The sequence below is a fragment of the Lissotriton vulgaris genome, chromosome 1_1 (genome assembly GCF_964263255.1).
Source record: "Lissotriton vulgaris chromosome 1_1, aLisVul1.2, whole genome shotgun sequence".
Classification (NCBI taxonomy): Eukaryota; Metazoa; Chordata; class Amphibia; order Caudata; family Salamandridae; genus Lissotriton; species Lissotriton vulgaris.
In genome coordinates, this window is record NC_141685.1 from 1886841229 (window position 1) to 1886854109 (window position 12881).

The 12881-nt window shown below is 44.0% G+C and overlaps 1 protein-coding gene across 16 annotated transcripts in view; it reads left to right on the forward strand.

Annotated features, from left to right (window-relative positions):
- The window catches only part of NRCAM (neuronal cell adhesion molecule), a 967670-nt gene that overhangs the window by 904253 nt on the left and 50536 nt on the right, over window positions 1-12881 (forward strand). For all 16 annotated transcript variants that reach the window (XM_086919453.1, XM_086919434.1, XM_086919444.1 and 13 more), the window contains one exon: window positions 6796-6874. In XM_086919453.1, coding sequence (XP_086775579.1) covers window positions 6796-6874 — 79 coding nt within the window. The remainder of the gene's footprint in view (window positions 1-6795; window positions 6875-12881) is intronic.

A 12881-nucleotide genomic window follows, 5' to 3' on the forward strand; every position in this document is an offset into this window, starting at 1 on the left:
TCTCCTTTACCTCCCGTACTACACACAAATTGACAGCGCTTACATCCTGTGTCCTCCTCCACTTTCATGCTATGGAGGCATAAGCTAGGGGTGCCTCTACAGAAGCGCAGGAGTTGTTCTCTGCTCCACTGTGTTCTTACCAAAATCTGACCAGGGGTTGGGGCCCTGGCCCGGCCGCAGACGGGCTCACCTTTGGCAAGCCTTTGGCACGCCGCCGGCGCGTCCGCTGTGCTGCCGAGTAGGCATCCGCCTTTTAACCCCCCCAGCATCTAGGAGGACTAGAGCGCTGACCGTCCTCCGCCGCGCACCGGAAGTGGCTGGCTCGGACCTTCCACGCCCTCTGCTCAAACGGTGCTTGTCACCGGCATCAGAACAGGGAGGGAAGGGAGAAAACGAGCCCAGCCCCCTGCGCGATGTTGCTGCCTTCAGGTTGGAGACCTCAGCAGCCCAACAGTGCCACCAGTGAACGTTTTTAAAAATACCTGCGGGGTAGCTGCCAGCAGGAGACACAACAGTCCAGCAGTACAGTACAGTGCACAAGTGAATTAAAAAACAAACACGAAAGGAGCCTAATCGCTCTCCACCCTATGCCCCCTTACAGTTAAAAGCACCTGTAACATTACACCACAGGTAGGGTTAGCGCTAGCGCCGTTGAAGCAGCTGGGACACTGCCACTGTCCACTCACCACCATGGGGGCCCGGGATCCTGTGCCTTTTAACCCCCCCAGCGTCTAGGAAGACTAGAGCGCTGACTATCCTCCCCCGCGCACCGGAAGTGGCTGCCTCGGACCTTCCACGCCCTCTGCTCAAACGGTGCTTGTCACCGGCGTCAGAACAGGGCGGGAAGGAAGAAAACGAGCCCAGCCCCCATGCGCGATGTTGCAGCCTTCAGTTAGGAGACCTCAGCAGCCCAACAGTGCCACCAGTGAACGTTTTTAAAAATACCTGAATTAAAAAACAAACACAAAGGGAGCCTAATCGCTCTCCTCCCTATGCCCCCTTACAGTTAAAAGTACGTGTAAAATTACACCACAATTAGCGCAGCGCTAGCGCCGTTAAAGCATCTGGGACACTGCCACTGTCCACTCATGTTTGCAATGACACTGTAGTGGGTGACACAATGGATGCTGTAGCCCATAAGTAATTTATAGGCCCTGGGCACACTTTGTGTTATATACTAGGACTTTTTGGTAAGTTAAATATGGCAAGTAGGAGAATACGCAGTTTCAACATGTTTAGGGGGGTCAGAGTGCTTGCACGGGTGCTGGTTAGCAGAGCCCCAGAGCACAGAGTCAAGAAAACAGCAGCATCAATCCATACAAAATGGTGGTGTTCATACAAAAAGAGGCATTTTCCTACAGGATACCATATAGAGCAGATTAAAGTAGGGCTGAAACGCCTTACAAATTGACTGAGAATATAATAGCTGAGCTCCCCACACTTCTGCTGGAGTGCTCTCTTCAACATACTGAAGATGAACTAATGCATTATTCCATCAAGCTGTTGGATGCCCAAACAACACAGGCGTGAATATGATTATAGTTTGTACATTTGACTAATAAAACAAATCTTTGGCAACTCTCAGTAGCTTAACAAAATGCAATGTGACATGTTTTAGAGTTTCCTAGATTGAGTTACATTAGAGAAGGACTCGGACAACTTTCTTGGATGCCAGTTGAGGGGTGGATTTAATACATAATAGCTTTCCTGATGCTAAATAGGTTTTACCAAAGTCCAGAATATCTAAATAAAAGGAAGTCACTCTCAACCCTAAAGAACTTACCAAATCAAATACGGCCCTTCTATGTCTATAGCCAGTTCCACCAACAGCAGTATCATCCTCGAAGCAGCAGCTAGTTAATCTGTCCTCTTCAAGCCTACTTTACACTTCTGACTCGCATCCTAAAAGTGCAGAACATGGTTTACCACATGTATTTGGATGATTCACTGTGCTATCTAGAAGAGGAGGACAGAAAGCAACGTAATTAGGTGGGTGAGTAGTCACTAGCATAGAGACCACACAATATAACAATTATTAAGTGGGCATACCTTCCTATGCATCCTTCATAGTCTAAGAGATTTTGAGACTTCAATTGCAAAAATGAACTGCCTCGAGTGGAATTGTAGCCTATTTCACTTTCTGGTAGTGACCAAGCTGCCAACATAATGTTGAGAAGCAGTTATAGGCAAAATGCCTTCTCATTTGATGATAAAGGATTTTTTTATTTGGTGTTTTGAGTAGATACACTGTTGGCACACTACCTGCACTTGGATTGATGTGGGGAAATTACAACTTCTTAAACATATTTGTTGGATGAATTACATTGTTGAGGCAGGGGACGATGCAGTAATTGCTCAGACATGTTTCAGAAGTAATGTGAGGATCCCTTTGTTAGTGAGAAGTTGAGGAAGGACGCTAAGGGTGTTGATGAGCTATCTGCCCAGTCATGGTATAGCATTGGCAAAATGGAATCACAAAGACTCTAGAAAGTTCATAAGGCTTTTAACCTCATTGTTGCATCTGAATCAGAAATTGGTTCAGATGGAAAAACACTAATAAACAAATGTCAGGGGTATAGCTTTAACTTGAAGTTTATGATATAGAAGATAACCCATATTGGACGTCATTCTTGTTAAGAAATCGAATATTCCACTTGACACATTAAATTGCAACCAATATAATTGTTTTAATCAGAATGAAGGCAAAACTGCAACTAATAAAGGTTGTTACAAATTGTAGCATTGTCTGCATTTGTACGCAGCTCAGATGCCGATTTGTGATAAATGCCCCGGTACAGTATGGTGTGGACTTGCGGATGCGGGTGTGTGGTACTCTACACACACTTGAGAGACTGCAGCATGCAGCAAACCGCAGAGGAAATGTTTTTTTCTCCCATTTTTAAAAACACATTTGTGGAACTCTAATCTTACCTCCTGTTACACGATTTTCTACTTTTCAGAAAGCATCTTAAAATTTGGTTTTGGGTGTCTTTCTATGGACAGATTTTTGACTGTTAAAAGGACAGTGGCTGCCAGTTGGGTTTATCAGTTGTGATGGATTAGGTGTATGCTGATTTTTTGTGTTTCTCATTTTAGTGTGCTTTAGGTATACTCTTTCAAAGTGCACGGTGCTCGCATGCATTCATGGCTTGTTCTTGCTTAATTAAACAAGAAACTATAAAATATATAAAAACACTTATGTGGGGATTATAGCGCCTATCCCTTAACATCTGATGGAATGTTAAAGTCGCTGAAATAAACTCAAAAGATTCAATCAGGATATAATAATAATATAATGTCACTCATGATACACCATGCAATGCTAATATAAACAAATATATATCGGAAAATACCCTGTGGAGCACAAGTCTCAGAATGTATTCTAAACGAAATAACGCAACAAAATTAAACGTTGATTCATCTGAGATAATAATATTCTCGAATACATTTGTGGGCTTGCTTTCTGATATTGAGAATGCGACAAGAGGGAAATCTGTGCTAAGGCAAATAGCACAAAGGTCACAGCCCTTGAAATATAATTGACCTTTAGCCAGAGCTTGGAGCAGAACTAAACTTGTGAACACAAACTATTGACTTAAAGTCTTGGTTTGGGAAATTTAATTTAAAAAGTCTGCATCTGTTTTAAATACCGCAAAGCGAATATTTGGAGAGTAAATATTTGAACAATTGTGTTTTTGAGTCACATTAAAATACCGATTTATCTATAATAGCCGATTTAGTTCTACCTTTGTTGAACTACAGCTGGGTAACTGTAGGTAATGGGGATATTTTTTACTATGGGGTTCTGAGTGAAATTATGTTGAGAATGAGAATGAAGCTCAAGTTGCCTCTGATATCACTCAGGACCCCCAGGTAAAAACATTCCCTTTATCCACAATTACCTCGTCTACAATTTTATTTCATATATGCGCCCTCCACACTTTTATCCTCTGATGAGAAGAGTAGTACAGTAGTAGAGGACTATTGGGGGGAGACATAGCCCACCTGCTGTCCCCAAAATGCTTTGTGCTAACCTTCCCTCCCACAAATATGAAAAATACCTGCAGTACTAGGCCCACCACCACCCTTTGCATTACCTTTCCCTCCACTGCCATATGATAAATGAAATGGCCTGGTATCCTGCCACCCAGCCCAAACTACCATAATCATTACTCTCCCTTTCCTACCTCAAGTCCTGGTGTCCAGCAATCCAGCCCCAAAACACCTGCATTACCCACCCAAACGCAAAACAAATGGATTCCTGCCATGCAGCCACATGATCCGCTCAAATCTACTCTTCCCACACCAAAGCATAAAACATATATTCCCATCACACTTCTGCGCCTTCACTTCCCCGAGTACCCACATTCTGCTCTACCTGGAGCAGTGACTAGCACTGTGCTACTAGGCCAACACACATTTAAAATTGCTGTCATTGTGGGTCAGCAGACACTTGTGGGTGGAAGCTAGCAATTGGTGCAAGCAGTGTACCACTTACGTTCTCCAGCCTTCTTTGGGTTTTTTGGAACCCCATGAGAGGAGGAGAAGGCGGGTGAGACTATCAGCTGCAATTCTGTTGTTATATTCAGGTCTCTCCCAAGACCTTCTGATAAAGCAATAGTGGGGAAAACATGTTTTCCCCACTATTTCTACATCACATTTCTATATAATCAGATTTCAGTTCTAGCTATGCAAGCTGATGGTTCTCAATGGTAGCCAAATATAACATTACATTTTGATAAGACATTGCAATAAAATCCAGGGGTAAGAGGTTGGATAGGAAATGCAAATTATTAATAAGTATGCAATTATTGCTTTAAATGCACTCCACATTTCTGAAACATGAGCACAATGATAAGTTTGTGTGTATACTGTCGACAAAACACACTCTTGTGGTTTTCTCTAATGTGAACCACGATTAATTAAACCATTTGGAATGCTTGCAGTCCCTCACTGTAGTCTATATTTTTTGTATTTTATTATCATGTATTTAGCTCTGAATGCCTTTTCTGTACATTATAACTTTACAATTAAAAACCCAAAAAATTAGAATTTATTTTGTAGGGCAATGCCTCTGTGTGCACGATCACCCCCATTTTTTTGACTGATGCAACTGTTTCTTTTTTGACTCTGCGTACTTGAACTTTGCTAACAGTCCACAGTGCAAGTGCTGTGACCCCTACAACATGTAGGAATTGGCTACACCCATAATTGGCATATTTACTTTACCTTTAAATCCCTTGTAGATTATACAAAGTATACCCAGGTTCTGTTAAGTAAATGTTCCAAGCCTCTTCTTTAATATTAATAATAAGTCACCTATAACTAAGCCTTAAATGCCCATAAGGTAGGGTGTATGGTATTTAAAGTAGGAAATAAATACACTTAATGTTAAATATGTCCTTACAATGAAAAGGCATCAAGCACTATATTCACTGTAGTTGGTTAGCTTAATTAAAGTTAAATAAGGTTATATCTTCTTAGGAAACAGATACACAGTTAATTCTTGAGCCCTATAAAGTATGTATTACAAGCCCAAGTAATTTGTAAAGTTAGATTTGTAATAGATATTTCCCAAAGGATACTTTCTAAAAGTCACCATCTACCTACCTAAAGCCTTTGGAAACCCATTTGCGTGAGTGCCCAACTATCATTCAGAAGCTGAATCGCTCCTTTGATGAGGTATGAACTTGCTTCCAGAGCTGAGACAAAGGCCTTGGGTGTATCAAGGTGTTTTGTTCCTTCGACAGGATGAGCATCTGGGCACTGCCCAGGAACGTAATTAACTTCAAAGAGGCCTACCTTGTCACACGTAGTTGTAGTTAACACCTGTGCCTACCCTCTACTTTTTCCCTCTAGAAAGCCAGGCACAAATCCCGGTGGGATAGGTGCTGCCACCCCACCTGGTTTTGAATTACCGTAAAGGAGGGGTTTCTAATTTCCCTGGCAACATCTCTAGGGTGGGCACAGAAGCTCTTCACAAGGAAAGTAAGGTTCTGCGATGTTGGATTTAGGTAGAGTGGGGCACTGAATAATAGTTTCAATTCGGGCATACAGTAACTGCTGCAAATGTGGGTAGGATTAACCCTGGGAACTTTTTCCCTACTTATTAGGGAGTAGTCAGGAGGCACTACCACCCACAGTTTAGTGCCAGTCATAAAAGTGACTAAGTCTGAACATAGAAATACTTCTTTGGCCGAAGGCACCAAAAGAATCCGACTCATGAGAGACCTTCCTTGGGTGAGAATTTTGAATCTCTCCCTCTCTGAGATTTTCCACCAACCAGTTTCACCAAGATGTCTTTTAAGAGTTACAATCTGTCCCCCTGGAGCCCTTCTCCGCAGCGTGCTGGCTTGTCCACTGAGAATTTGTTACTTCCATTCAGAGACTAACTAAGAAGGTAAATCTTCAGACTGGTAATGTAACCTGTTCTGTATCCGACCGTGTTCCTTTGCGCTGCCCTTAAACCTTACCCCTGTCCAGTCTCTTGTGACTACTTGTGCAGTTGAATCTTTGCACCTTTTGGCACTATTTTCTGATAGAACTTTAAGAATGCATATCCCCCGTTCCCCTTCTTGGATTTTTTGAATTTTGTGTAATTTTGTTACCAGCAGAGCCCACTAATGATGATCAATATCTGTAGGTGGAAAGCATATGCATGGAGATCTACCCTGTAGGATCATCAGTGGGCTCTGTTTGTAGTAATGAATAGTCTTGTAGAGAATATTCAGGACCCAGATATGTGAGGTCATTGAAAAGAGAGCGCGTATTTTAAATTAGATTTCTTTTTCGTAGTGAAAGAAAAGGAAGATGCACATGCAGATCCAGAAATTCAGCCCATGAAGGAAGATGATGGAACCTTTGGTGAATACAGGTGAGAACATTATAACACCTGCTCTTTTTGTTTTCTTCTTACAGTGATTGCATAATATAAGAATTTGTAAACCCTATTTGCTCTTAGAAGGAAAACTAACAAAAATAGGGTTTTCTAAACTTACATATAAATATGATTTATTTTACAAATATGTATTATGGATGATGAAAACACATAAGTGACACAATAACCACAACTCTCACAAATCACTTAAAATCAAGAAGGCACGATCATTTAGAAATCAAACTGTCACATGGTACTAAGCTCATTCAGGTATTCAGTATTATAAACTAGGCTCAAAGTCATTGTTTTAATAACAAATGTTGATGGTTTGTAATAACATAAAATCACATTGTTAGATGATGTCTTCCAGGGTGAATGCTTCCCATTTTTTCTATGTTGAAGGCTTTTCTACATGTTTTCTGTTAAATAATAATATATATTTGCTTACTACAACAACAGTGCTTTCTCATCCAAATCCAATTGTTTTGTACGTGTAGGATTTATCAATGTAACATTCACATAAGGCAATTTTGGAGCAATGCAACAGAGGTTCCAAATGTTCTCGAGAGGATTCCTTAAACACGTTATTTTTGCACATGTGTTGATGCCTGGCAACTAAAATACCTCAGAATCATTTGTATTTCTTCACAACCTTCTGAAAAGAATACACGATATGAGGGAGAAAGAAAGTATAGATTCCCTAAGCCTATGGGGTCATCCGTTGTATTAAATTCTTTAAAGAAAATATCACAAATTTATCATCACTGAACCACGGGGTTTACCCATCATTACTAAAACAGAATGATCTCTTCTTAGTTTCCTTTGACATCATTCAGCTGTTACAAAGTTTTGCAGTTGAGCTGTTGATGACACAACAGAGCCAATATATCTTGCATTGTGTACAATGAGGAAAGTGGACGCCTACAACATCTTACTGCTTAATATAAAATCAAGCAGTGCTTGACAGTTGCAGGAACAGACAGGCTCCAACTGTCTGAAACTCTTATTTTAAAAAAAAGTATATCACCTCTTATTAGTAAAAGCGTATTTAAAGGCTACTGACACTTCTCATTAGGAAGCAGGAACAGCATGATGTAGAAGATCATCAGCAATTTCCTCCTTTCACATCATGCACTGGAACCAAGTACATTTGAGTTGGTCCAATTGTCTTGTGTGGCATACCTCTTACCTCTTTAAAACTTCAAATTAAGGAGTTTGCTTACCTTACATTCCACAGCTCTTTACTTCGAATGCAGGGCCGGACTGGGAAACAAAACCGGTCTTGGCAAAGTGTTTGGCTGGCTCCCCCGGGGGGTTGGGGGTGCCGCCGAGCTCTTTGCCGGGGCTGGTTTTCGGACGATTTTGTTGCTGAAAAAACAGCCCTGTAACAAAAACGCCCCCCAGGGGCCCTAAATCGGCCCCAACCATACGGCCCACCGAGGAATTGCCCAGTGTCCGCAACGGCCAGTCCGGGCCTGTTCAAATGTTTACGCATCCAGTTGCAGGACAACAGAATCCAAAAAGTAAATTGTACACACATGTCTGGCAAAACAGCATGAACATGCTTGCAATGTGTGCCATTTTTGACTTACTAGATTCCAGTGATGTTCTAGTTTCGCTGAAATTCAACAACCACTAGAAGCAAACACATAATACACATATTACACAATGAATATGGTACACACAAAATGTAGCTCTACTATTGCTGTAAATATTATCTAGATAACTTTTTAAATAAACATGAATGCAACAGCATCGGGCATGAAACCAGAAAAATAGCACCTGGGGTACGTTTCCGTATGCTACTTGCAAATTCCATCGTTTGAAAGAACCTCCTAAGGTGAAATGAAATGTGAACATAACTCAAGTGACATATGGATGCTACAAATCACCCGCAATCATTAGGGTGACATATAGTTACACACATTATAATATAACAATATTTATTCAAAGTGTCTTAAAAAAAACAACATTTTTATTCAATACATTATTTTACTCTACCACCATCTCAATCTGATTTGCAACAATTGTGTACTCTTTGGTCTCACGAAGCATCATTTAAACGTTGCTTATTTATTAATCTTCCATGTGACTGGTACTTGACCAGTCCCAGAGAACAACTTGTTAGTTATGAAGGGCATCTTTGCATGTCAGAAAACAAACCTATTTATTTTTTACCAGCCTAATATAAGATGGTGTTGTGAATGAGTAAGACTAACGTTCAACAGATCCCAGCAGTCTTGCTGCGTCTCAAAAGAAGCAGAAGTATATTTACCCCAGTATTGGAACTTTCATAGATTCCCATGCTTTGTATCATTCCCCGTCGTCGGAATGGGAGTCTCGGTAACAAAAATACCATAGCTGTAGGTACAAAAGACAATGGAAAAAGGCCTAGGCCTCATTCACTTTTGTAGCATATCACCCTCTTTGTGCAAAAGAGACCAAACTTTGGCCTCAGCCAATCAGAAGTGCCTCACCACTTAGAACCTTCCTGAAGGAACCTCAGAGCCTCAGATTTTGTACCGCACGTTGTGCTAGGGAGTCTCCTTTGAGCTCTGCTCAACTTCTACTCTTCTAAAGGATTTCTTCAGGTTTTTTCAACAGAATTTTCTTCAGAATCTTTCAGATTTTCTTCAAGATTGTTACTGCCTTCCAGGATGTCGGAAATTGAAAAGAAAAAAGCCCTTTTCAAGCCTTGTTCCTCCTGTGGCAAGAAAAGGCTTTTTGTGGAGGATAAGCATAAGGACTGCATTTATTGCCTCTATCCTGACCACCAGGCTGCTGACTGTTCCATCTGTCGCACTTTTTCTGCAAAGACCCTCCGGGACCGTGAGGGTAGGCTCCTGACATGGCTGCAAAAGCTTAAATCAAGGAAGGATACTGTCTCCAGTGACAGTGAGGATGCTGGATCGATGGCTTTTACTAGAAGGTCAGTGAAGAGGGGTAGGGGTTCCCCTTCTACCTCGGTGGGAAGATCTTCTAAGGCCTCAAAAAAGACCCCCAGTGAGTCTGAGAGCCCAGGTCCCAGCAAATCTCCTCACGGAAGTGTAAAGGAGAGGGATGGACCTTCTACGCCGTCTGCAGGTGCGAAGACTGCCACATTCTTCAAAACACCTTCATGCCAGTCTTCTGAGAGGACTTCTAGGTCCTTGACGACGAAGGCGTCGACAGCGGGAGGCTCGTCGACGAGAACATCGAAGACTCCGTCGACTGGAAGTTCGTCGACGTCGAGACCGTCGACGGCGGAGTCCTCACCGTCGACGGAGAAACTAAAGACGCCGACGACGAAGGTACCAGCTTCACAAGTGTCGACGAAAGAGCCGTCGACGACGAAGGCCCCGTCGACGTCCAAAGTCCAGTCGACGACGAAGGCCCCATCGACGTCGAAGACCCAGTCGACGACGAAGGCCCCGTCGACGACGAAAGCCCCGCCGACGACGAAAGCCACGTCGACGGCGATGACAACGGTGTCGACGACGAGAGTCCCGTCGACGACGATGACGACGGTGTCGACGACTGCGGTCTCGTCGCCGAGGGCGTCGACGACTACGACAGTCACTATGACGACGGCTGGTGTGTCGACGGTTTCGTCGTCGACGACGTCCACGACCCCTATTTCGATGGCATATATACAACCGTCGACTGCGGAACCCACGATATTGTCCACAGAAAAGCGGATCACCATTTCTGTGACGCGGATCACGCCGGAGATGACTTCTCCAAGGACAGTGTCCCCTCTGTTACCAACAATGCTCCTTCAAGAGGGACAATCAGAGGAAGATGACCAAGATTCATATAGCTATGCCAATAGTCCTTCACAGCTATTTGTCACATGCCAGGACACTGACTCAGAGGGCGAATACACCCACGGGGAACATGGTCATAGTCAGCAGCAACAGCAGCAAAATGACCAGGAAATGGTTTCAGTGCCAACATCTTTATTGCAGGATCTACATAGGATGCTACAGGACTATAAGTCTAAGGCCAGTAAACCTTTGCCAAATGCTTCAACGCCTGCTACACCTTCTAGGGTTCAAGCGTCATTCGTGCCACCTACTTTCTCGGCTCCAACTTCTCCACAGCCTCAAGCATCCGTTCCACAGGATTCCTCTGGTTTGCCAGGGTCTCATGATGTTGATGAATCCTCGGATGAGGATCAGCAGTCGGATCATATCTCTAATCCCGACACGGAATATGACGAATACGTTATTGACAATCCCGCATCCCCAAATCCGGACCCGGCGGACTCCCCGCCAGCGAATATTGGGGGTTTCCATCAGCTAATGGATAGAGCGGCGGCAAGATTTAAATTAGCAATGCCTAAAGTTACCACAGATTGTTTCTTGTATGACTTTAAGGAACCCTTTCGAAAGACTGCCAGGTCTATTCCTATCGTGGATCACCTATGGAAAGAGGGCGTAAAGACAATGACACACCCGGCGACGGTGGTGCCGGTGCTACCGCGTCTCGAAAAAAAGTACAAAGCGACCGATGATTCCCCAGCGGCCTTGACAGGTCATCCAAGACCAGACTCGGTGATCTCGCAGGCAGTGCAGAGGAAATCGCGCAACCCTTCTTCACCGCTGACAACCTCTCCGGACAAGGAAGGACGGAGGTTAGATAACGTGGGAAAAAGATTCTCAGCGATGGCAAGTTTGCTAGTGCGAGCAGCTAATGCCTTAGCGATCCTGGGTAGGTACGACCGTCAACTCTGGTGCGATGTCGCCCCGTACCTTGACCAGCTGCCTCCTGAATCTATGTCGGAAGCAAAGAAGGTTTTGCAAGAGGGAGAAGCGACGTCGATGGAAATCATCGATTGTGCAATGGATATTGCGACTACTGCATTTCGTTCACTGGCTGGAGCAGCAGTACTCCGTCGCCAAGGGTGGCTTAAAGCTACTTGGTTCCGACCCGAAGTCCAGAATAAAGTATTGGATCTCCCCTTTGATGGAGAAGCGCTGTTCGGCATACTTATTGACGACACCCTGCAAGATATTAAAAAAGACACAGAGACCGCTAGGTCTTTAGGAACACTTCAGTACAGGAAGTCTCCTTTCAAGGGCTCCAGAGGCAGGGGTGGTACTTATAGAGGATCCTTCCAACAACAACGTTATTCCAACACAGGATCCAGTTCCCAGCAACACCGTCAATCTTACCAGCAGCGGCAGGGCCAGTCTTCCAACTACTCTAGGCCTTACGGTAAAGGAAAGCAGGGGGCGCGAGGACGAGATTAGTCCAAGCGCCAATAGCAACCTCCTGGCTCTTCCTACTGGACCCTCCTCCAGGAAGTCATCAGTTGGAGGCAGGGTCAACAAATACCTTCACAACTGGTCCCTAATAACATCGGACCGTTGGGTGCTCAACATCATTCGGAAAGGGCATACCTTAGAGTTCACTCAAGTTCCGCCACCCAAGCCCCCGGCAGCCACTCCTTCAAAACACCAGCGTCTCCTTCGGCTCGAAGTTCAACAAATGCTCCGAAAAGGGGCGATAGAACCAGTTCCATCGAACCAAAGAGGCCAAGGATTTTATTCCAGGTTCTTCCTGGTGAAGAAATCGCTCGACAAGTGGCGCCCCATTTTAGACCTCAGGGGGCTAAACACCTATCTCATTTCTCTGTCCTTCAGGATGGTGTCCCTCCAGGACATCTTGAAGCTGATCAGCCCGGGGGATTACATGGCCACACTCGATCTCGAAGATGCCTATTTCCACGTTCCGATTCACCCAGCGCACAGAAGGTTTCTGCGATTCACAGTAGCCAAGAGCCATTACCAATTCAGGGTTTTACCCTTTGGACTCCGCTCAGCCCCAAGAATATTCACGAAGGTGCTGGCTCCAGTAGCAGCTTTCCTGCGAAGGCACAGGTTTCAAGTCTTCCCCTATCTGGACGACTGGTTACTGAAAGCTCCGTCCTCCAGAGAAGCAGCGCTACAAGCGGTTCAAGCATGTACCAATTTATTTCGAAACCTGGGTCTCACTCTAAACGACGAGAAATCTTGCCAGA